The following is a 23873-nucleotide window of genomic DNA, read 5'->3' on the forward strand; positions in this document are numbered from 1 at the left end:
TGAATCTTATTTTTTGTTTGACCTGACCATTTCTTTTTTTTTTTTAATTTTTATTTAATAGCCTTTTATTTACAGGATATATGCATGGGTAACTTTACAGCATTAACAATTGCCAAATCTCTTGTTCCAATTTTTCACCTCTTACCCCCCCACCTCCTCCCCTAGATGGCAGGATGACCAGTAGATGTTAAATATATTAAAATATAAATTAGATACACAATAAGTATACATGACCAAAACGTTATTTTGCTGTACAAAAAGAATCAGACTCTGAAATATTGTACAATTAGCTTGTGAAGGAAATCAAAAATGCAGGTGTGCATAAATATAGGGATTGGGAATTCAATGTAATGGTTTTTAGTCATCTCCCAGAGTTCTTTTTCTGGGCATAGCTGGTTCAGTTCATTACTGCTCCATTGGAAATGATTTGGTTGATCTCGTTGCTGAGGATGGCCTGGGACCTGACCATTTCTTAAGAAGGTCATTTCAAAAATTGTTCAACACTAAAAAGCAAAGGCTACAAAGCACAGGTATGACAAACCTGCAACCAAAATAAAATGATCCAGGTCTTTTTTTTCCTGTCATAATCCATATCATAACTAACTGATGCTACTATATTAAATACATATAGAAATTTAGTAAGAATAAAATTCAATCTAATTTGTGGAAAAATTGATTATATATTAAGAATTATGACATATAAAATTATTTGCTTGAGCATTCAAATAAAATTTTATTTTTAAACTTCAAAGATAAACCACTGTCTGTTTAAAACCACAGAACATTAAGTTAGGGATGGGTTATAAATAAGCACTTGTTTTGAAGGCAGCTTGAGAGTGTCCGGAATTTCCCCAATTTTTTGCATTATTTGTGTTTTTTGTTTGTTTTTAGAAAATAATGTAAAAGTTACTTCCCACACACACACACACACATTCTATTATTGTTGTTCAGTTCTTTCATTTATGTCTGACTGTTCATGAGTTCATTTGGGGTTTTCTTGGCAATTATACCAGAGTATTTTGCCATTTCCTTCTCCAGCTCATTTTTTTTTGCAGATGAGGAACTAAGGCAGACATAGATTAAGTGACTTGCTCAAGGCCACACAGCTAATAAGTATCTAAAGCCAGATTTAAACTCACAAAGATGAATCTTTTTGACTTCAGGCCTAGCACTCTATTCATTCCTGATAACACTATTAAACTTGTTGATACACATGAAAGTTTAATAATAACCCTAACCATCTCCTGTCAGTGCTGATAAAATTTATTTACAGGTTATGTTACTTTATCATGAGGTCTTTTGAGAAGCTTAGTAACCCTTTATCCCATTTGGTAATGTCAATGGAATCACTTCCAACCACATTCTAGTCTATAGTGAATTTTGGAAAAATAAGGTTTCAATGCATTACTATCAAAAAGGGAATAGATTGTCAGGGGCATTTTTAGCCTGAAACTAAGGTAACCAATTGCCAATTGATTTAGTATTAAATAAAGATTGAAAGATTATAATACTTTAGAGACTAGAAGCCTGACAAATCACATTTACTCTTTTTAAGCAATGAAACTGAAATTTAAAAAAAAAATTGTTATTGAACCTTTAAGAAATTTCTTCAGTATACAGCACATTTTTATGATTTAAGAAGAAAACCGTGTTACACTGACCATGGCACAAATATCAAAGGCAATGTATATAAATTCATCCTATGATTCTATCATTAATACTATCTTTTTTCAAGTTCAAAACACTGTCTTTTCTTATAGAATATGCTAATTAAATTCTTCATAAAATGTGATTAAAAAGTGTTAATTTGTTCAAAAGTATTAGTAATAATCATTTTCTCACATATACAAATACTATATAAATTTCTCACATAGGCTGAATAACTTAGTCCTGATTGTATTTTTAAGTCATCATGCTTTTCACAGGATAACAGAATTGGAGATAGAAGGGACATTAGAAGCTATCAAATCTAACCCCAACATTTTACAGATGAGAAAATGGAGTAAAAGAGAGGTTAAATAATTTGGACAGGATCATGCAGCTGACGAATAAGTAAAATGAAATGAGAATGTAGGCTTTCTGCTTCTAGATTTTCTTAAGAAAAAAATTGTAATTTCTCTTTAAATAAACCCTAATACTACTTTCCAGACTTGATAATAATCTCAAGGTTTACTCAAAATTTCCATTGAATTACAACATTTTCTACTTTGCTATTCTATTGAAATAAAAAGAATTTAATGAAGATATTCTAATAGAATCACATTTTAAAATAATTATGAAAAATATTTCCAAATTATTATTCCAACTTTCTTTCCTATTAAATTGTATGCCTTTTTTCATATCCCAGATTTTAACACAATGTTTGATGAAAAGGTTTAATAAATGTTTATTTTAATAAATGTTTATTGATTATTTGTAGCAAAACTTTAGAAATTAAACATGTCAATGAATGCAGTTGCTTGCTTTTCTCACAAAATCATTATATAAAAACAAATTGAAAGATCAATTAAATGTTTTCCTAAACTAAATTACCCCATATTCAATGTATTTATTATATGTTTATTGTCACACACATACAGACAAACAACTAATAACAACTAGTAAATTAATGGATATAAAATAATTTTATATAATTAAGAATATGCTCATAAAAGTACCATGTGACATACTGAAAATAAATATTTGTTTCAAAATAAAAATGTTTTACATTGCAATTAAAAATCTTCAAATATTTGGTCACAGCTATACATTTTTTCACAATAGTTTCTTTAAATATCATTAGATTTGCAAAAAATGCCAACTTAACAAGTACATTTTTAAAGCGTAATTATCTTGAAAATGTACTCTGAGTAATAGTCATTTATTTTAAAATTCATTCTCAATAAAGTGGCTGTTTATTTGTTTTTTCTTCTTTTTTTTAATGATCCAAATCTACAATGAAATGATGAAATCTAAAAACAAGTGTTCTTGTCAGAAGACAGGAAGCAGTTTTTTCCCTCTCCTTAAGGAAAACAAAGGATTCCTGAAAGCCTTGCCCTGATTTATTTTTCCAATTTGAAATAACCTTAGGAGTAGCGGAACTGCTACTGGCATGGTAGTATTTCTAACAGTCAATAAATCTAAAATATTATGTGTGAATATTGGAATGAAGCCATTAAGAAGATTACAGCATGCAACACAGCAGAGGGTCCACAGGAAAAAAGGACTGGTAATTCAGGACAACTGTGACCACTGACCTTTGAACAGTCAAGACCACTGGTCAATCTGACACAATAATAGAGTTCACATGCATAGAAAGTCATCTACCCTGTAAGTATTATTTAAATGCTTTGGTGAATGATTTAAAAAGGACCCATTTTAAATCTCAGTTAATTTATTACACATCAAACTATACCAATAATAATCATTTTCAGATTTTTTCTTTTCATTCATTAACAGGAAAATCTAGTAACATCATCTCATATTTTTGTTAGATTAATATATCTGATTAGTTTTAAATAATTTGCCATTGTACAAATCAAGCTGCAATGCTTTTTATCATATGTTCTCTAGGACTATAATGGGTAGTTTGGGAATACTGATGAAAATTTTGAATTTATTGATGTCAATTCACACAATTGCATGGTTGTTTTTGGCACCAAGTGATAAGCTTTCCTTAGAGGTTAGTAGTTCTAATTTCACATTGTCGTTTTGGCTATTTTTGTAATCTTCAAAAGACCTTCTATAAATTTCTGGGCCCTATCTCTAAGTATCAAAATGGAATACATTTTCTACTTTTTTGTGCTATACTTTAACTCAACTTTATCATATTTGAATTGTATCTATTAGCACTTTTATCATATTTAAATAAAATTTCTTCTCAGTAAAATGTAAAATATCATTGTATATCCTCAGAGTTTTATACTCTTTGTAGTACTTTAGTCCAGAATATGTTCACATGAATGCTTTTACTAAACAAATGAGATCCTCCAAGAATGAAGTTTTTCTTCTTTATATTTTGATAGGAAAGAATATCAAAACATAATTCTCAAAGAAAATATCAATCACTAAAGGTGACTACAATAATTTTAATACTAAATACCGAAAAACTGAACTCCATTTTTTACAAAGCACCCATATTCTCTCCTGTGGGAATTACAAGAGGAAATGTATATACATGCAGAATATATTCCTAAAGTTGAGACTGATCTTTCTCTCATTTTTTCCCTCAATCCAGAGAAGGGTACTCTGATGGATTTCTAATGAACAACTATAATCCTTTTTAGCAGCTTCTCCAAATTTTTTATAATAAGTAAATCTGCATATTATAAACTAAAAGATAAATGTTCATTGGGTTAGATTTAGATATACTCAATATGAAATTTATTGCAATGCAATAGACTGATTTAGTTTTCACTTAGTGCAGTTAGTTAACATTAACCTGGTAGTTATTTGTTAGTAACTTAGATGGGATTTTTAATATTTTACTCCCTATTATACACTACAGGAATAATAATTATCAGTATTCTAGTATGAATCCAAAAATCTTAAAATTCATTTCAAAGCACTTTTTATATTATAGTACAATAAATAGAAATACTCCCAAACTATTATAAAAATATCAATTTTACATACTCTTGAAAAATTTGAAATTCTAAACATATACAATGTGTTATTATATTCTATCATTCCATTCTAAGACAAGCAACTCAGCACATAGAAGCAATGCCAACATACTTTTCAGTACCATACTAAGGAATAGAAGAGTAAAGTGAAATGCACTTTTAGAGACTATTTAACATGAAATACAGAATATGTTCCATTATAAGCTGCAGACAAAAAAACCTCTGCAAGATCAAAGACCAGGAAAAAACTGGCACTTAATTTATCAGCCTTTACAGACAAAAGACAGTTTTCGTCATTTCAAAAGGATCAGATGTCTTTTATGACAAACTGGGTTTGCAGTTTAATTTACAAATAGAATTCTAAGTAAGCAGTCTTTGCTCTTCCAAAGTATATGACAAATAGTGTAGGTTTTCATTCATGCAGCCCTCAGCTGGATAGAAAAGATTAAAATAAAACTGAAATAATTTAGAGAAAACAAATAAATGTTTCAGAAAGTTGAGAGAGATCAAAGCCAGAATTTTCTGACCCCAACTGTACAAGCATTTCTTATTATATTGACCAGTGCCATCAGATCATTAATTAAAAGGAAAAGCACTGGCAGGTGGCAGGGAAGCGAAAGCCGATAATTGGCCCCCTTCTTCTTCTTGCCTTCAAAAACTCTCTCGTTCTTTTGCAAGACATGCCACTAGGCAGACAGAAATGCCTACTTTGTAATATAATGATTAAGATGAGATGAAGAGACTTGCGTCTAAAGCAGCTATGCCTAATGAATGCAGCTAGCTTTGTAATTATGATCTTGCTTTTAAAATAAGTAATGTGATGTTCCATTCAATGTTTCCTCAACTGTCAAAAAGGGAAAATAATCTTAAATATGGACTTTAAAGCTGATACTTTTTTCTTTTTCCCACCCTTAGTAATTTTGCTTTTATATTAGGTAGAAAAAGGGGCAAAAATAACTACCAATAATTCAAAAAAACCTGACGAAAGCATACACACCCATTATGAAATAGTCTTTCAGACTTACCACTTCACTTGGTAGGTTGTTCAGGTCATTAAATGGTGTTTCCAAAGTGTTTGTGTCAACATTTAACATAACCACGTCCTCCAATGATTTATTTTTCACTCTCTGTTTAAAAAACACATACAACTATGCATAAATTACATTTTCTTTTACTTAGAACAATCTGAATTTGGAAAGAGAGATTATCATTATTAAATTATACATCAAGGTAATAAATTTAGCTGAACTTGATTATATTTTTTTTAAACTCCAAAAAGTCCTTTTTTCCACCTAAGAAAGCTTTAAAATTATTATTTGGCAAGAATTAATTTGAACTAGAAGTTGTTAAATTAAAAATTATAATATAACTGTAGAAAATAAGATATACATAAATAATAATGCTAAAATATCAAGGACTTTAAACTACGATGGAAAAGTGTATTAACAGCATTTCTTTTCCCCTCACAAACAACTGAATAAAAATGTTTTCTTAAAATGTGGCCTATGAATTTTCTAAACTGATAACTGTATTTTAATGTAACTTTTCCTTCATAATCATATTATTATCCATTTAAAAACATTAAGTGTACACCAGAATGCCAAAGAAGGTCCACTACACATATACACACATATACATGCGTATATATACATGTTAAGAATTCACAATTTAGTGATATTTATGAAAACAGAACTGAAATAAAAATTAAAATCATCATAGGACTTTGAGAAATAGGTAAATAAGAATAATACTTAGGTAAGAGTAATATCAAGCTGCTAAGTTTTAAATATTCATAAACATGTCAGGCCATAAACTTCTACATAAAAGAATAAATTTCACTTTGCTGCAATCGCAGAAACTATAATAATTTTAAGATCTGGAAATATTTCCTATTTTTCTTTCTTTCAATTAAGTACACAATGATTAGGAAAGTATCTTGAAGATGAGAAAGGAAATAGCAGGAAGAAGGATATAGGAACAGAAATGAACATAAATCTCATAGTTAACAGCCATGTTTATGACTATTGCAATAAAACATTTTGAAATGGGGTTTATCGGATAGACTTTTGAGGAAGAAAATATAAAAAATATAATAAAGTAATTTAATAATTGTTGTTAAAATAATCCAACAAGTCAAGCCTTTGGGCAAAAATCTTAACTCATAAGTTCATATGCTCCTTTTAATTCCTGCCTTGCTATAAGTAATGTTAATACTTTGTTTTCCAATTAAATTGAATCACTGTCATCTCTAATAAAATTGTAGAATGAATACTACTTTTTAGTGCATCTAAGTAACATAATTATATTTTCTCAGCATTTCAGCCCTTGTCAACTAGAAATCTTACATATTTTCCCGAGACCAAAATAAAATCAACTTTTTAAATTTATATTATGTTTCATACCTAAACTGATTAAACAATTTAAAAATAAAGTAAAGAACAAATCTCCAAAGCAATAATGCTAAGTTTATTTTAAAATGTATGGTTCAATCTTTTGTACTATATCATGTATGACCAAATTTTGGGGATAAGAGGTAAAATGTACTTGTTTCTTAAAAAGTCTCTTTGACAGAACAATACCATGAAAATTAATATACTTTTTTCTCTTGGAGTATCAATCAGTAAAAAAGTGAAAATTATGGTAGAAAAGGTAAGATTTTAAAATTTAAAATTAAAGTTAGTTCCTTCACTTTCTTGGCAGAAGATATATAAACATATCTTAGTAAGACTAAAATTATAAGTATTATACATCCAAGTACTTACAGGTAATAAAATATTAGTATTTGAAAATTTATCAAAGATTTTCATCTTTAATCTCTATCTATTTAAAATGTCATGAAATTTTTTGTACTTTTTTAAAAAGTTTAAATGGAAATTATAGGAAGTATATAGAAATGGTTAATGGAGGAGTTTTAAAAAGAAATAGACAATTCTGAAAAAAATGAAAATGATGTAAAGAAATGAAAAATGCAAGGAAGTAAACAATATTCTCTAGAATCTTATATGATGAGTTCCTATAAGGTTAAAGGATAGCTGTCAAATGAAATTGAAGAATTAACAAATGTATATGAAAGTACGAATACTAATCGATATATTTCTGATATATTTAAAGAAAATATAAATATGTATTTCAAGTTTTTTTAATAAAATTTGAGTTTAAATCATTTTGATTTCATTTTATATCACTTATCTTTGAAAGGAAACTTTTTCACAAAAAGCTTTATAGTATGAATCAATTTAATGAGTAGGAGAAGAAAAAAGTGATCTTTTGATACAAGAAAAGAATTGTGCCTTTTTAGAACTAATGAATTAATATCATATTATGAAAATATGTAAAAGTGATTTTTAGAGGAAGGGACCTTAGTTACTTTAGTAAGTAGTTTTTCTCACATATAATCTAAGGCATGATACTTCTATAAAATGATGATGTCCCTGAAAATGTGTCCCTGCAAACATGTCTTAATGGCAATAAATGACATGAGAGCAATATCACCTGTACTTCTAAAAATAGGTCAAAATTCCCCCTTACAGTTGCTTTGGAATGAAACTACACTTTTACAGCACCTGCTTGTATACTGCCAATCTCTCCAATGTGTCTATGAATTTGCTGTTTTCCCAATCTTGTTTTTAGGGGTAAAGCAAATAAACAAAACCTAGGTTTTATTTTCGAAGCAAATTTGTATGAACATATAAAAACAGTTTTTTTCCTCATAATTATATATAAATGATCAAATGAAAGTTTTATAAAGGAATACATATTAATTTCATGTTTCTCTGACTAACTAGGCTTAGATGCCTCTAGAGAGATAGTGAAATAAGTTAGAGCGGAGTTGAGGAAAGAAGAAAGTGTATGATAAGGGAATATTTTCTTCATCAAAAAAGGCTATAATTGCAGCCAAAATAAAGGAAAGATGCCAAGTTAAGGAATATCATATTTGTAAAGAGCAATATAATTTAATTTCAGATAGAATTTGTTTAGTTTTTATGTTTTTATACTTTTGCACTGTTCTAAAGGAAATGTCAGACATGCAGTGCGTGATAAATAAAATGTAAAGATTATTAAGATTGGCATGACAGAAAGAACATTATCTTTCAGGACATAATACCATCATACCAATTAAGTTAACGTCACATAACTCCTTATTTGTATCACAACAAATAAGGTTACAAGGCAAAACTAATGCCACACAAGATTCTGAATCCTACATCATTAATTTCTTGAAACAATCTAAAAGAATGCATTACAGTTTATTTCTACCTATTTAGTTTTGATTTATAACATTTTTCTTGACATATTTTTCATAAGTTGCATAATTGTTTTTTAAAAACTCAATATAAAATAATATAAAATGAAGGCACTATATAGTAATATTTTAAACTTTATAAAAAAGTTTATTACTTTATACTATATTGGGGAAAGATGACAATTAAGTTAATATATCACATAAAATGTTCTCAGAAAATTCAATGCAGCTACATGGGCACGTAGAGCTTCAGATTTTGAATGATGAAGACCTGAGTTCAAATCCTACTTCAGATACTTACCAGCTGTATAAGCCTGCCTTATACTTAATGTCTCTAAGCCTCAGTTACCTGATCTGTAAAATGGGGCTAGCACTAACCCCTATCTCTCAGGGTTATGAGGATCAAATGAGATAATATATATAAAACACTCTGCAAAACTTAAGTGTGTGTATGCAAGTATGCAAGTATACACACAAATAGATGTGTATGTATATATGTGGGCAGGTAGGCAGGCCAATGTTTAACCATTTAACCATGAGCCTAGAATCAGGAAGACTTATTTGTGTGAGTTCAAATCTACTACTTACTAATTGTAAGTCACTTAACCCTATTTGCTGCAGTCTCTTCATCTTTTAAAATGAACTGGAAAAGAAATGGCAAAGCATTTAAGTATCTCTGCCAAGAAAGCCCAAATGGTGTCATAAAGAGTTGGACACAATGGAACAGCTATATTCTATTTATCATTAGGACAATATCTATTATAAATAAATTTCTAAATCATAACATATATTTCAGGCCTTGCATTATGTCCTCCCCAAAGATCCCCAAAAGACCTACATTGCATTAGAACTGAGCAAGCAGCAAATTTTATAAGCCAGGCATTACACTGTAAAAAAAATAATCAAATGAGACTTTGGAATAAGCAAGAATTTCTGGATTCATCTTAAATGAGAAGTGGGATATACCTATTGCAAGGTATTAACTTTTATTTCAATACTTGATAAATTCCAAGGGACATGTCTTAGGCTCTGGAATCAAAAGCAAAATAAGAGAACATAGTGATAAATTGCTATGATGCTAATCTTGAAAGAAGTCACTTAAATCATACATAAAATACTATGTATTTCAGTACACAGTTGACTTAAAAAACAATTGTCATTTTCATGTTCTTTGTGTTAAGAAATATAGGCCAAAACTATAATCCCTGAAATGCTTCACATTAACACAACAGGAAAAGTTCCCACTTAAATATCACAGTTGTATAATAAAACAATAAACAGCTAGGTGGCACAGGCATGTCAGACTTAGAATCAGGAAGACTCATTTTCCTGAATTCACATTTGGTGTCTTGGACTTAGTAGCTAGCTCTGTGATACTGAACAAATCACATAATCCTGTCTGCCTCAATTTCTTCATCTGTAAAATGAGCTGAAGAAGGAAATGGTAAACGACTTTAGTATTTTTGTCAAAACCCCAAATGGGACCCAAAGAGTTGGACATGACTGAAAAACAACAGAACAACATAATAAAACAAAATATAATAAAATGCGTATTCAAAAAGTAAATTTCTAAAAAGCATTACATTACAGGGCACAAAGTAAAAAAAGTATTGAATATGCTAGTAAGACATAGGTTACCATGTGTTCTACAAGGAAAAAAATCAATTCAAAAATAAGTTATAAAAGATATAATCACTTTGAAGAAACAATAAAATCCTAAAATTGATTTCAGTAAAGATGAAAAAATTCAAAATTTCAAATCATATAACTTTTATACAGGATATTCTAATATTCATGTGCTTCTGATCTTGAAAAGTAGTAATTGTCATATTAAATAACAGTACTGGAACAACATCACAAAAATTATTATGCAGATACTCCAAATACAGGACTGAAATTATTTCAAAAAGTAATTGAATTTTTTTTCAAGAAAATAAAATCATTATGACTACAATTTTTATGATTTAGTTTAAGTCTGAAAAAAAATACTTACCTCTATGAGGCTGGAGTGAACTCCAATCAGGTATGGCATTGGGGCACTAAATTGGAATATACACATATGCACCATATTAAAACTCAAACTAGTTTAAATAATTAAGAAATTGTAGAAACATTTATTAAAATGCTCCTTTATATCAGTTTTTACAAATAATCAAAAACATTTTGAAATGTCAATACAACCAAGTCAAATTCTATTAACTAGGATTCATTAAATTAATATTTTCAGAAAACAAATAAAAACACTTAAAAGAAGAGTAAGCATTCCATTGTGAAAAAAAATTGACTGAAAATATGGTCAAAAGGCCATAGCCTGAGTTGAATCAATTTCTATAAAATGTCCATTACCCTGGTCCAAAAATAATTTTCTGTACAATGCACATTATCATAGTCAAATTAATTGACAACTGTCATTTTTTGACTACCTTTTTGTTTAAACAATTCTAAATCCATAGATAAACTATGTTTTAAGAGTATAGAACATATTTTTAAACTAAGCATATTTATTAATCATATTTTACGTTTATGTAGAACTTTTTAGTTAACAAAGTACTTCAGGAGAAGTGGGGATGAGAGAAGCATATGTTTACATAATAATCTGCCCTGCTAAAAAAAGTTGTCTGTTCCAATAAGGTAACAGAACCATAGTTTATTTGTTTCCATTGATCTCTCTGTTGTTAATATTTCATTTGTGCTACTCTTCTTTTTTTCTACTTTATAACCTGTAAATTATTTTTCTCAGGTTTCTTCTTAATATCAATGTGATTTTTGCAGTGAAAAATCATTCAGATTTTTTAAATGATTTGTCTTAAATCAAAAGCATCAATATTTAGTATGAAATACAAAATTGAAGCTTTTGACTTTACATTTTAAAAATAATTATATAAAGTGTGTATATTATATTATATACAAACAATACATTATACACATTGAGAATGGATAGGTTTTTACACATGGACTATAACAAATGCACATAATTCTTATTAATAAAAAATAATTACAACTATATTTTAAAGAATTTTTGAATCCTGTTTAGTGATAACCTTCATTCAAAATGGGGTGGGAAATGGAGTTTTCCTTTTCTCAAACAATTTCCACAATCATTTCTAAAATACTTTTTTAATTGTTAAAATAAGGTAGCTTTCCAAACTTTATCAAGCCTGTTTTCTGCAGGTCTTTACTCCATATTTCAATTGTTAGAACTTTCTCCTCTTGGATTACACTCCAACCACTTGAGGGCAGAGACAGTTTTTTGTCTTTTTTTATATTCTTATGTTAGCATGGTGCCTAGCACATAATTAAGCTCTTAATAAATGTTAGTTGATGAAGCAATCTAAAGAAAAACTTCTGGAAAAAGAACTCACATCTCTAATCTGTGGATTAGAGTAAAAAAAACTGGAAATTTTTAGTACTGAACTAAATTTTCTAAATTGCCTCGATCAATCTTATTTTTGCTTTTCCCCTGTAATTTTCATGAAAAAAGACAATTTAGCATACATAAATGTTTAGGATCTTTTCCTTGGTTATAATAATATCCTTGAAACTTGAGGATTTCTTTTTTGCAGAAGGGATCAAGGGTGTGGAATACTAGATATAATAGTAAACATTTTCAATATGCAATTGCCTAGAAGTTTTCCTTCTACTTTTTTTTTTAATTCTTTGCTATAAAGAGCTGCTTTTCAGGAAGGGAAAAGAAAAGGGATAGATGGGAAATGAAAATGATGAAAAAAAATTTGAGGGAAAGAAAGAAGGAAAGAGAGAGAGGAAAGAAACAGGAAATATATGTGTTAGTTGAAGAACCCCATGTTATTAGTGACATTCTTGATGGTGCTGTAATGGAATACTCTAAATCCAGCTCAGAATAATAGGTTATGAATGTGTATCAATCGCCTTCTGCTTTAAATAGGAATAACTGGTAATCTTTCTAATTTAGGTTCTACAATTAATATTCTATCAGGAACTGTACAGGAAAGAGAATTAAGAATAATACATAAGCATTTTTTTTTACTTTCTAGAACCACATTTAGAAGCACAAAGCAAGATAGGCAAAATTCCATGATCTTCAATGACTCAAAACATTACTACTTTCTCCTCACTGCTTAAAAAAATATGGAAAAGATGAAAAGCATATATTATTCTACATATACCAGGAAAGTGCCACATTTTCTTGTGAGATTAATAACCTCACCAAACAAATTAATAAAGAATGCTGTCAACACTATTAAATATTCTCTGTGTATTTTTGTCTAAATAGGTTTCATATATTTACAGGAGAATGTATGCTCCTGAAAGCAGAGACTGTTTTGTCTTTGTATTTTTAATTCCAAGTGTCTAGCATACTGTTATCAACATCTAATGAGTACTGAACTGAATTTGCTGACACAAGAAATCAATTATTCTCATTGTCTAATTTAAATATAGAAGTATGAAACATCACAAAAAACTGAATTGAGTTGAAAAAATTTAGTCAATAATAATAACAATATTAACTTGCATTTAATTAACCTAATTATTAAGGCAGCTAAGTGGCACAGTGGATAGAGTGTCAGACCTGGAGTTAGAAAAACTCATCTTCCTGAGTTCAAAACTGACCTCAGACACACTTTAGTAGCTATGTAACTGTGGGCAAATTACTTAATTCTATTTGCCTTAGATTCTCATCTGTAAAATAAACTGGAGAATGAAATGATAAACCATTCCAGTATCTTTGCCAAGAAAATCCCAAATGGGGTCACAAAAAGGATTCAATAATAACTGAATAACAAATATTAGTTTACAAAGTACTTTCTAGATATAAACCAAGGACTAGAATAGCATAATCAACAAGGACCTATTAAGCACCTTCTATGCCAGGAACTATATTAAATATTAGGACAAAAATATTAAATACAAGAAAAAATATTATACAAGACAGCATCTTCCATAAAAGGCTTTTCATTCTACAAATAGTATCATTTCCATATTACATAAGGAGTTTGGGTTTAAGTCAAATGACTTGCCGAAAATCATGAAGACTAGACTACAAGGATTCAGAAGCAAGCTTATTTGATTATAAAAACAGTATTTTTTTTTCATTTTAGCTTCCTAGATTGGAGAAATGTTAGAAAAAAAAAGTCTCTTAACTAGTAATTTTAAAGACAATAAATAGAACTATTGCAGATTAAATAAGCAAATACTCTGCTATGTAAGAAACTCTGAAATTCTACAGTCCTGGGTTCTAGAAACTAGTAACTAGTCACCATCAACATCAATAATCTAATCCCAGTATCTTTGTGAAAATTCAAATATTTTAATTTTATACAAACCATGTAGTAATGAGAAGAAAATTAGTCACAGAGCCAAAAGATCTGGATTTAAATCCCTGTTTCAGTTTTTACTATGTAGCCTTGGAAAAGTTATTACCTTCTCAATCTAAGTTTCTCCATCAATAAAATAGGGAATGATAATATACACACTTTCTAAGTCATTTTAATGTAGTGAATGTCAAATGAATGCCAAAAAACTTTGTAAGTTGTAAGATAATATATAAATGAGATTTCTCATAAATGCCTATGTAGGTATATATTCACTTCCTCTTAAAACATTAAGCCTAAAGGTGCTAACAGCACATTTTTTATGCTTCAACTTTTACAAATGCAACATTTATTAGCTTTGACTTACAAGACATGCATCCTTATTGACAACTTTGAGATATAAACAATTACTACCAGAATTTATAGCATATTTGTCCACAGCAATACTAAGCAGTCCAATAAATATTAAGTACCTACTATTAAAGTACAATATTTTTAAAATGATTTTACTTAGCAAAACCTTATTTTAAGAAACTGAACTTTATTAGAAATTTTGTATCTCTTGAGAGTATTAACAATAAAAGTCTAAGAATTTGTCAATGTAAAAAAAAATCAACAGGGACCACCTGAATAGTTCATAAGCCTCTGAAAACTAAATCTATTAAAGGAAAATATCATGAAAATGTCAATAATGAAATTACTGGGTGTCTCTACATGTTTTTTCTTCACTAATTTCTCACAAAATTCAAAACATATGCATATTAGTACTATAACCATAATTAATCTAGAACATCATTTTTTAAAATAATTACCATGTTTTTCAGAACATAAAGTTAATTGAAAAATAATTATTTCTTTCTCACGAAAAGAGGACTGTGTACATCCTAATGTGAAATTGACTAAATCGCATAAAAAGTAATTTTGCAACCCTAGCTGGAATTTCCTAATTAGATTATAGTGTTAATAAGTCAGAAGGATATCCTTGGTAAAACAGATGCTTTATCATAAATATGCAAAACTGTCCTGCACTTTTCTTTCAATGAAGTTATTTGCCAAGATTAGATACAGAAGGCATTATGTGACTGCTTTTTGAAGATGGTTGGTAGGGTTTTTTGGGGGGTAGCAATTAATCTTTATTCAAATATAATTACTATGTGAATAGCAAAATTGAGTGGAGTATATTTTTTGTTTAGGAAGATAGATTCTTAAAAGCAGGCCACCCACATAAAATACAATCCATCAAAAGTCTATTTTTTGATATGGATTATAATAACATCAATTTATTATTTTTTAAACTGTATATAAACGCTGAATAATGGAGATTAGTTTATCTCTATGTGGATGGAGGGCAACCAGTTGGATGGCCATAGCATAGTCCAAACAGAATTATGTAGGGTAGGATAGCAAATGATTATTTCCATAAGAATAATTAGTTAAATATTGTATATAGGGTCAATTCTCTAATTTCCTGGAGCCACATTATCTCCAAAGAACAGGTAGCCTTTAGTATGGCAAAAATAGTTAAATAATATCTCAAAATACTCACTGACTTAGAGAACTGCCATTCTAAAAGAATTTGTCATTGGAAGAAGGGTGCTGCTCATATTTTTCCTACACCTGTGGGGAAAATAATTTTCTACTGATAAAATGGGATGATGGCTACTAGGAATAGCCTCAAGATGGCACCATCACTTTATATGCTAAAATACCTCAGAGATCTGAAGAAAAGATATTTTGGAGTAGAATTACCAAAGAAATTGCAGGAAGGTTCTGATCAAATTAGAAGAACTGCAAAGAATACTTATGCTGACATAATAAGATTTTTTTAATGTTGAAAAAAACTGTGAATAAGAGAAACTGAGGCAACAATGTTCTGAGTAGGGTTAATTCATTAGCAAAGCTAGCAATTGCCAATAAATGAGGCTCCTCAGTCTAAGGATACAACTGAAACAAGATACCTCTTTTACAGACATACTGAGAAACTCAAAAAATAGCCAGTGACATCAATTTGGTATAGCAAAAGTAAATCTCACCTGACTGGCCAGCACCAAGGTTATTAATCACAAGTTATATCAGTTTAATAGGCAATTTCTGAGAAAAAACAGGGACTTAGCAATTTACATGTTACTGGTTTTTGATAGATTGAAACTTGTGGCCTAAAAAGTCCTGAGAAAAGGGAAAACTTAATGAATGAAGGATTGCTATGTCACAAGCAGGGAATTAACAGCAGTAGGCTTAAGGAGTTGAGAGGGAGTTCAAGTTCATATACTAAGTAAGAATAACCAATATATAAGAGCTTGATCATTAATATACAGTAAAGGGACAGCTAAATGGTGCAGCGGATAGAGCACTGGCCCTGGAATCAGGAGGAACTCAGTTCAAATCCAGTCTTAGACACTTAACACTTCCTAGCTGTATAATCCTAGGCAAGTCATTTAATCCCAATTGCCTTGCTCCCCAAAAATTAATACACAGGAAGTTTATTAAGACTAAACAGAATCAGATAAAATAAAGTGGGATATAAAATTTAGTGTAATAATTAGAAAGTTTCTGAAATGGGTACGTGAAAAATATTTTTCATGTCTTCAAGAGTAGTAGGTCAAATATAGGTGTGTGATACAAAAGGGTTCATCTAAAAATAATCAAAGATTATATATGATACCACATTTTCATTTAATCCATACAACCATATTGCAATGTGGGTGCAAGGATTATACTCCCATTCCTCTAATTTAGCAATTACAAAATTAAACCTTTGAGAAGTTAATCCATCTATGGTCATGAAGTCTAGGTACTTATGTATATGTATGTATATCCATGCACACATATACACTCAAGTACATATATGTATTTCCCCTCCAAGGAAGATAAGAGCAAAAGGGAAAAGAGGGTAATGGAAATTAGAAGGAGACTAGATTATGGGAAAAGTGAGACTTAAGCAAAACAAACTCTGGATGTTACAACACACAATAAAAATACAAATAAATTTATAGTTGGGCTGGTTTTTTGTTTGTTTGTTTTTGTATTGGCAAAGAATGAGAATCTGAGAAGTATCCTTAAATTGGGAAATGAATGAACAAGTCAAATGAATGAAATTGAATAATATTGTGCTAAATTCTTAACAGAGTAATGACCCACCAGAATTCCAGAGGACACATGATGGAACACCACACCTACTCTCCTCATAGAGGGGAAGGATTCACAGTGCAGAATAATTTAAATTTTTGGACATGACCACTGAGGGAATTTATTTTAATTGACTATATATTTGTAATTGATTTTGTTTTTCTTGTGTTTTTGAGGGGTGAGGAAGCTGAAAAGACAGATTTTAGCTAATTAAAACAAAAAAATTGTTAAGAAAATATACTAAACCAAACTCTTAGATAGGTTAGAGCATGGACTATTACCAAAATCCTGGACATAAATATATCTACTCCAGGGCTATGGCTGGATTCAATGATATCCCAAAGTTCAGATTGTTTTTCTTTGCCCCCAATGTGGAAAGCCATGTGACATGAAGTCAGTGTTTGAAATGATTCTATGCTAAGCAGCCAGATACTTTAGTGGATAAAGCCCCAGACCTGAGGTGAGGAAGATCTAAGTTCAAATGAAACTTCAACGCTCACTGAAGATTTGTGACCCTACTTAATCTCTCTATTTGTCTAAATTTCCTCATCTGTAAAACGGGAATACTAATAGCACCTACCTCCCAGAGTTTTTGTGCGAATCAAATGAGATATAAAGTGCTTAACACAGTACCTGGCACATAATAGATGCTATATAAATGTTAGCTGCTATCATTATCATCATCATCGTTATTCTAGGTGACTTCAAGTAAGAAAGTATGGAATGGTAGTAAGATTCAAAGGTTGGTAATAAATCCAGTGCTGCCTTTCATGGTCATCAGTGACAGGAAAAACAAGTTTACTAATAACACATCTTAAAATAATCAATTATGACAGAAAAAGGTAGTAGTGTTAGGAAAGACACAGAATTCTCAAATTATCTTTATTTAGAGGAAGGCAATCAGTAATGATTTTTCTGTGCTATAAATTATCTAAGTTCTGTTCTATGAATTATTTAAGTTAAAGAAATATTACCTTATGTCTTAAGGATTTTATTGTTGTTGTTTGTTCTTTGTTCTCGAAGAGGACTATGACATTACGGAGATGATGCCATGACATACAAGTGAGGTACGTTTAAGTGAGAAAGGGCCATGCAAAATCACCTGTCTCACTTTCCCTTCCAGAGAAGTTAAATCCAGTGGCTAGATATAGAGCATGACAACTGGAGATGGCCCTGCATGCATTTATGTAGACAATTTAATTTGATACTGAGGTTAGCTCTTGTTATTTATTATCCTAAGTATTAAAGTTTGTTCATTTATTAGAGTCATATTCTCCCAGGATTGTTTTTAAAAACCCAGATGATGTAAAAAATGCTTTTAAAAATTTAATATTTTTAAAAATCCATATTTTGAAAAGGTAATAGTTACTAAAGGTGAGTCAATATAAGAGGTTCTTTAAATGATAAAAAATTTTTATAAGTTCTTTATTACAAAAAAAGAATTTTTGTATTTTTGCAGTTGTGAAGCTTACAAAATAATGAGAAGAGCTCTAAATTAAAAGTTAAAATAAAGCAATTTGTAGATATGGCTTTACTACTAATTAGCTACATGACTATTTACAAAGTTGTTAACCTATGACACAGCAGTCAACTGCTAACTCTAAGAAGATGCCAAAAATGCCCTAGCAACTGCCTCTATTTTTCCCATTGATAAAAAATCAGTACATCATTGGTAGGTCATTGAGCACCATTACAGGATGTTGTACTCATGGAGGTACAGCTATGGAAAGCTTCTGGTCAAACCTCTAAACCCTGGTTTGGCTATAATATATTTTGATAGCAAAGTATTTCTGCTGAATGTTATGTCATTGGCATGATCTGTTTCTTTGAGGATGACTATATAACTAATCAGAGAAATGAATTCAACAGAAAATGATCTAATATGTAAGAAGTTAAATGATTTAAAGTATCTTTTCTAAAAAATTACAATCAGAATTAAAAATGAAATCTCTGCTCTTTTTAACTTTTTTAACCAAAAAACATAATTTTAATATAAAAGGGCAAATTGTAAATTTATGTTATTTATTTTAAAAGATGGTTTAAAAAATCAACTTGGGGACTCCTATGGTACAGGTACTCTACAGGTACAGTTTTAAGTTATATTTATGAAAAGTAAAGAAGTTATGAAAATAAATGTTCAGTTTTATAGTTAGGGTGAAGACTGTAAGAGAACATGGGTTCAAAATAGTCCTGAAATCATTCCTGTAATTCCTGGCAATCTCCAGGTATTTCAAAGTTGAACTATGGCCCTAAGAACTTGAACAAGCATTTTAGCCTTTATGGGTCTCAGTTTCCTCAATAAAAAAGTGAAAGAATTAGACTAAAATATCTCAAGGGTCCCAAGCAAAACTAAAACCTATGATGTAATGTGTAATTCCCTAGACCATTCTCTTTCCACCCTTCCAACTCACAACACCTATTTAAAAGTCCGCAGTCTAGAAGCTAACCCTAATTGGAAATAATCTTTTCCACTACACCTTTAGGACTGAGTTGACCATAAAGACAATGTTAGGTCCATATTAGTGTTACATCCACACTGTCTTCCAATGGTATCCTACAACCAGAACTAGTTATTATAAAACACAGGTTATGCCTAAAACCTTTTTGTCTCCTTTGATGAGTAGACAGTGGGAATAATAACTATCCTCTGGTAGGGAAACAATCTTTTATATACGTAAAATTAAATGCCTAAGCCTTCTTTTTTCTAAGTATACTACATTAACAAACAATGTATATAATGCATAGGAATACATAATCTACAAATATCTGAGATATTCAAAAATATACATTATTAACAAACCTTTTATAAACACAATGCATACTCAAAAATATAAAACAAGAGAATTGTAGAGTTTTAGTAAGTAGAAGATATAAAGATACATTATATCACCTAACTTACCAGCAATAGTCCAGTAGATGTGGTGGAAGCACTGGGATATAAATATGTTGCCAGTACATTGGATATAATAGTGTAGTTGATCCATGAAGGCAAGCAGTTAACTAAAAAAAAATTTAAAGGATGAAAATTAATAACTTGTTTTAAAATTAAAACATCAAGCTCAAAGTTTTCCATTATTATTAACAATTATAAAACTAAGTATGATAAATGAAGCAATGTTCATCATTAGTTAACTTCACAAAAAAATTAAATAATCATATTTTCATCACGAATTTAAGGACAATATGCATTTTAGATACACTAAAAATGAAAATAATCAATTTTCTAATAAATCTTGGGCAGCTTTGCCTACTTAAAATATGTAATTATGGGCAAAATTTTTAATGACAAATAAAATTAATATTTGGAAGAGTATCTTAGTAAAAATAATCAAAAAATAAAATGTGTGCATCACAGTTTGCTCATCACTCAGATTAATATAGCACGATTAAATATGGAAAAGAAGAAAGTCTGAAAGCTCCTGAGGGATATCATTAGGGCAAATTGCCAAAGAATGAAACATGAGCCAGTCAGGAGAGTCTGGAAGCTGCAATAATACCAAGGGACTTGATTGTTCGACAGTTGGAGCTTCAGTAATGTGTGAACTGCAGGTTATGGTATCAAGAGACTCTGTTCACTGACACAGAGAATGTCACTATTGACCAGCAAACTGCCCAAGCTTGACAGCTATACTACAGGAAGCCAAGTATATCATAATTTCATATTTAAACTGTTCATTTCAGATTAACATTTTGCATTCTATTTTTATGTCACAACAGCTGCAATTATATTGCCCCTACTCTAAAGGTAAATGGCATTTTAATTATTGTTTTTTTGTGTAGCAAGCCATTAATTGTGTTTGAATACTTAACAAAAGAGTATCTCCTCACTGTCTTATATTTAGATTATCATCACAATTTTCAAAAATTGCTTTAATTTCAATTGTAAATGAGGCTTGTCTCCCTATATATTATTATTTGTAAGTATGTCATGAAATGATTAATTCAATAATTCCCCATTATTTAGTTATGCTAGGTTTAGAATGTTAAGCCTATTTAGTCAAACTATTTTATTTATATAAAATGAAACATAGAATTTTATAAAGTATTAACTACACCTATTTTTCAGATTCAATTACTTAAGATCTGATATTTTAGAATAGGACTGTCATTACTACAAAGAGGTCAATAAAGTTTAATACATTAAAATTTAAAACTACCTTGCACATATAAAGGAATCAAAGATATGACTAATAATTTTTGGTTCAAGTATAAAATATTTAGTGAGTCATTTGTTAAATGAATACATAAGAAGTAATATTTTTATAATGTAACTCACTATCTAGAATATATACTGACTTAATTTTGAATTCTTTTTTCAGCATCTCTAACAATATATTTTTATTTTAATATGACCTGCCAATAATATTATCAATGCTTCTAGTAATTTGTGCCACAGTATTCAGAAGTTTTAGCAGTTTAACCCAGTATATTCCTTTATCAAGAATTCTCTTTAAAAATACCATTATAATTAGAGAAAGCACCACTAGGAGGCATTCAAATACTTGTGTGTGAGTATTATAGATCATGAAATTATTTATGTTCTCTCCACTTGAAGTAGAGAAAAGTCAGAGGATTAGCTGTGATTCTGGACTTCTATTTCTGATTCACTGTGCAAAATTATATATTATTTAAGTTCTCTCTCTAAAATTAGGCATATCTTGAAGCTAAACTAAATGCTTTTTGTTGTTTAGATTATCTTGTCCAATCACTGTACTGAGTTGTTATTCTGAAAAGATTAGCCTAACTTCTAAAGGGCCCTATCTTTCCTAATTTTTACAAAGTGAGTTGTTAAAAATAGGTATTCTTTAGAAAGCATAGTAATAAGGAAAAATTCGATTTTCTAATCTACATTAACTTCATATTTTTATGAAAAATACATATTTGCTAACCACTGTAGTAAAAGTACTTATCCCTGTATTGAACATTATTCAGATATTGCCACAATCTATACTTATATTTTAAAGAAAGAGAAATATACTAGCCACTAATTCCAAATTATATATCTTATGATTTTCACTCTTTTTTATAACAAAGACACACACAAAAAAAAGGCTACATGAAGTTACATTCACATTGCTAGCATTATCATAGAATTATCCCCATTAATCAATACACATCCTAAAATATAGTTTTATATTTTCACTCATCATATCCTACTATTCCTTTAACCAACATAAGTATGGCTAAGAACCAAGAAAATTATTCTCAATATCCGGTTGAATGTTTGGCAAACACTTAATTTTCACACACCTACCTAAATAACTGCCAAACCCACTTGCTTTGTTGATGACTCTATGAATGACTAAGGGGAAAAAATTATTATGGCAAGCATCTTGTTAGAATCGGAAAGAAGCCTTACAAATAAAATGAAATACTAGTTAAAGGAAATATTAATTTGGGTATTACCATTGTAATAAAAACAACAAAGCTTATTTCAAGTATTCATTTAACTGTTCAGGAGGGATTTTTCTGACCTTAGGAAACTAGGACATATAAATTATTCTCAAGGGGATACTTACTTAAAAATTCTCCTCTGAAAATTTACCCTAGAGTACTTTTTAAACATGTCAAATATTTACTATCAATTTGTTTAGGGATCTGAAATTACAGAAGTCACACATCTGTTAAAAAGGCTCTTAATAATCAACATTTTTCACAGAAGTCTCCATTCGTCTGGTTATATTCATTGTCATTTACCAAGTATTTCTGAGAAATTAATGCAAATGGAAAAACAGCTTTGCATACTTTAGAAATATAGTCCATAATCGTGAAGTATTTCACAATTTACATATGTAAAAAAGTATCATTGTTTTATAATTGGGTTTGTTTTGCAAAAAGCACTTTTTAAATTTTTAAATAACTATATAATATTTTAAATTTTAATAAACTTTTAAGTTTTAAAATAAATTTTTAAAAAACTATATGAATTTGGATTATATCTTTAATATTAGTATAGAAAATACAAACAAGTTAAAAAATCAAGGAAAAAAAGAAAAGTTGGGTTCTGAAGTAAATAAGATAAAAGCAGATTAAAATGCCTTCAGAAAATTACATAGTTCTTTTAATGACCTCCAAGCTGCTCCAGCAAACAAAGGCACCTCTTTTAATACCAACATCATACCAGCGTTGCTGTACTGCACACAGCAAAACAATGTCTAAAACTTAAAAATTAATAACATACTGAAGGCAATAAAGAGGTTCAATGTACAATCAATGTAAAACTTCAAAGAAAAAAAAGTAATAAAATACATCAAGGAAATGTATAATAGAAGAAAAGATAAACTGTTCACATGACAAAGAATAAGAGAACAGCCAGTGATACTAGTATTATATTGATATCAGAAGAAATAAAGAAAAGCCTGCAGGATGTTATGAATAGAAAAACTGTGGTCAATAAGCAGTGATCTTTATTGTTGGAGGGAACTTTCATAGATACCATGAGCAGCTTTACTGTGTTTTAATTCCACAAAAATCATGGGAACTCTGGCAACCTGAAATCTCATCACCATGCAGAGTAATTCAACTTCCTGGCCCCTTAGATGCTTTTTTCTCTCTCATTGGAGGATTCAAAAAATTCCCAAACATCTGCCTTTATTAGAGGGCTCAGAA

General features: G+C 29.6%; 1 protein-coding gene across 2 annotated transcripts in view; it reads right to left on the reverse strand.

Moving 5' to 3' along the window:
* The window catches only part of DENND1B (DENN domain containing 1B), a 311786-nt gene that overhangs the window by 78135 nt on the left and 209778 nt on the right, over nucleotides 1–23873 (reverse strand). For both annotated transcript variants that reach the window (XM_023501849.2, XM_003767552.4), the window contains exons 10-12: nucleotides 20164–20264; nucleotides 10841–10886; nucleotides 5630–5731 (exon numbers count right to left, since the gene is read on the reverse strand). In XM_023501849.2, coding sequence (XP_023357617.1) covers nucleotides 5630–5731; nucleotides 10841–10886; nucleotides 20164–20264 — 249 coding nt within the window. The remainder of the gene's footprint in view (nucleotides 1–5629; nucleotides 5732–10840; nucleotides 10887–20163; nucleotides 20265–23873) is intronic.

Source organism: Sarcophilus harrisii, chromosome 4 (assembly GCF_902635505.1).
Source record: "Sarcophilus harrisii chromosome 4, mSarHar1.11, whole genome shotgun sequence".
NCBI lineage: Eukaryota > Metazoa > Chordata > Mammalia > Dasyuromorphia > Dasyuridae > Sarcophilus > Sarcophilus harrisii.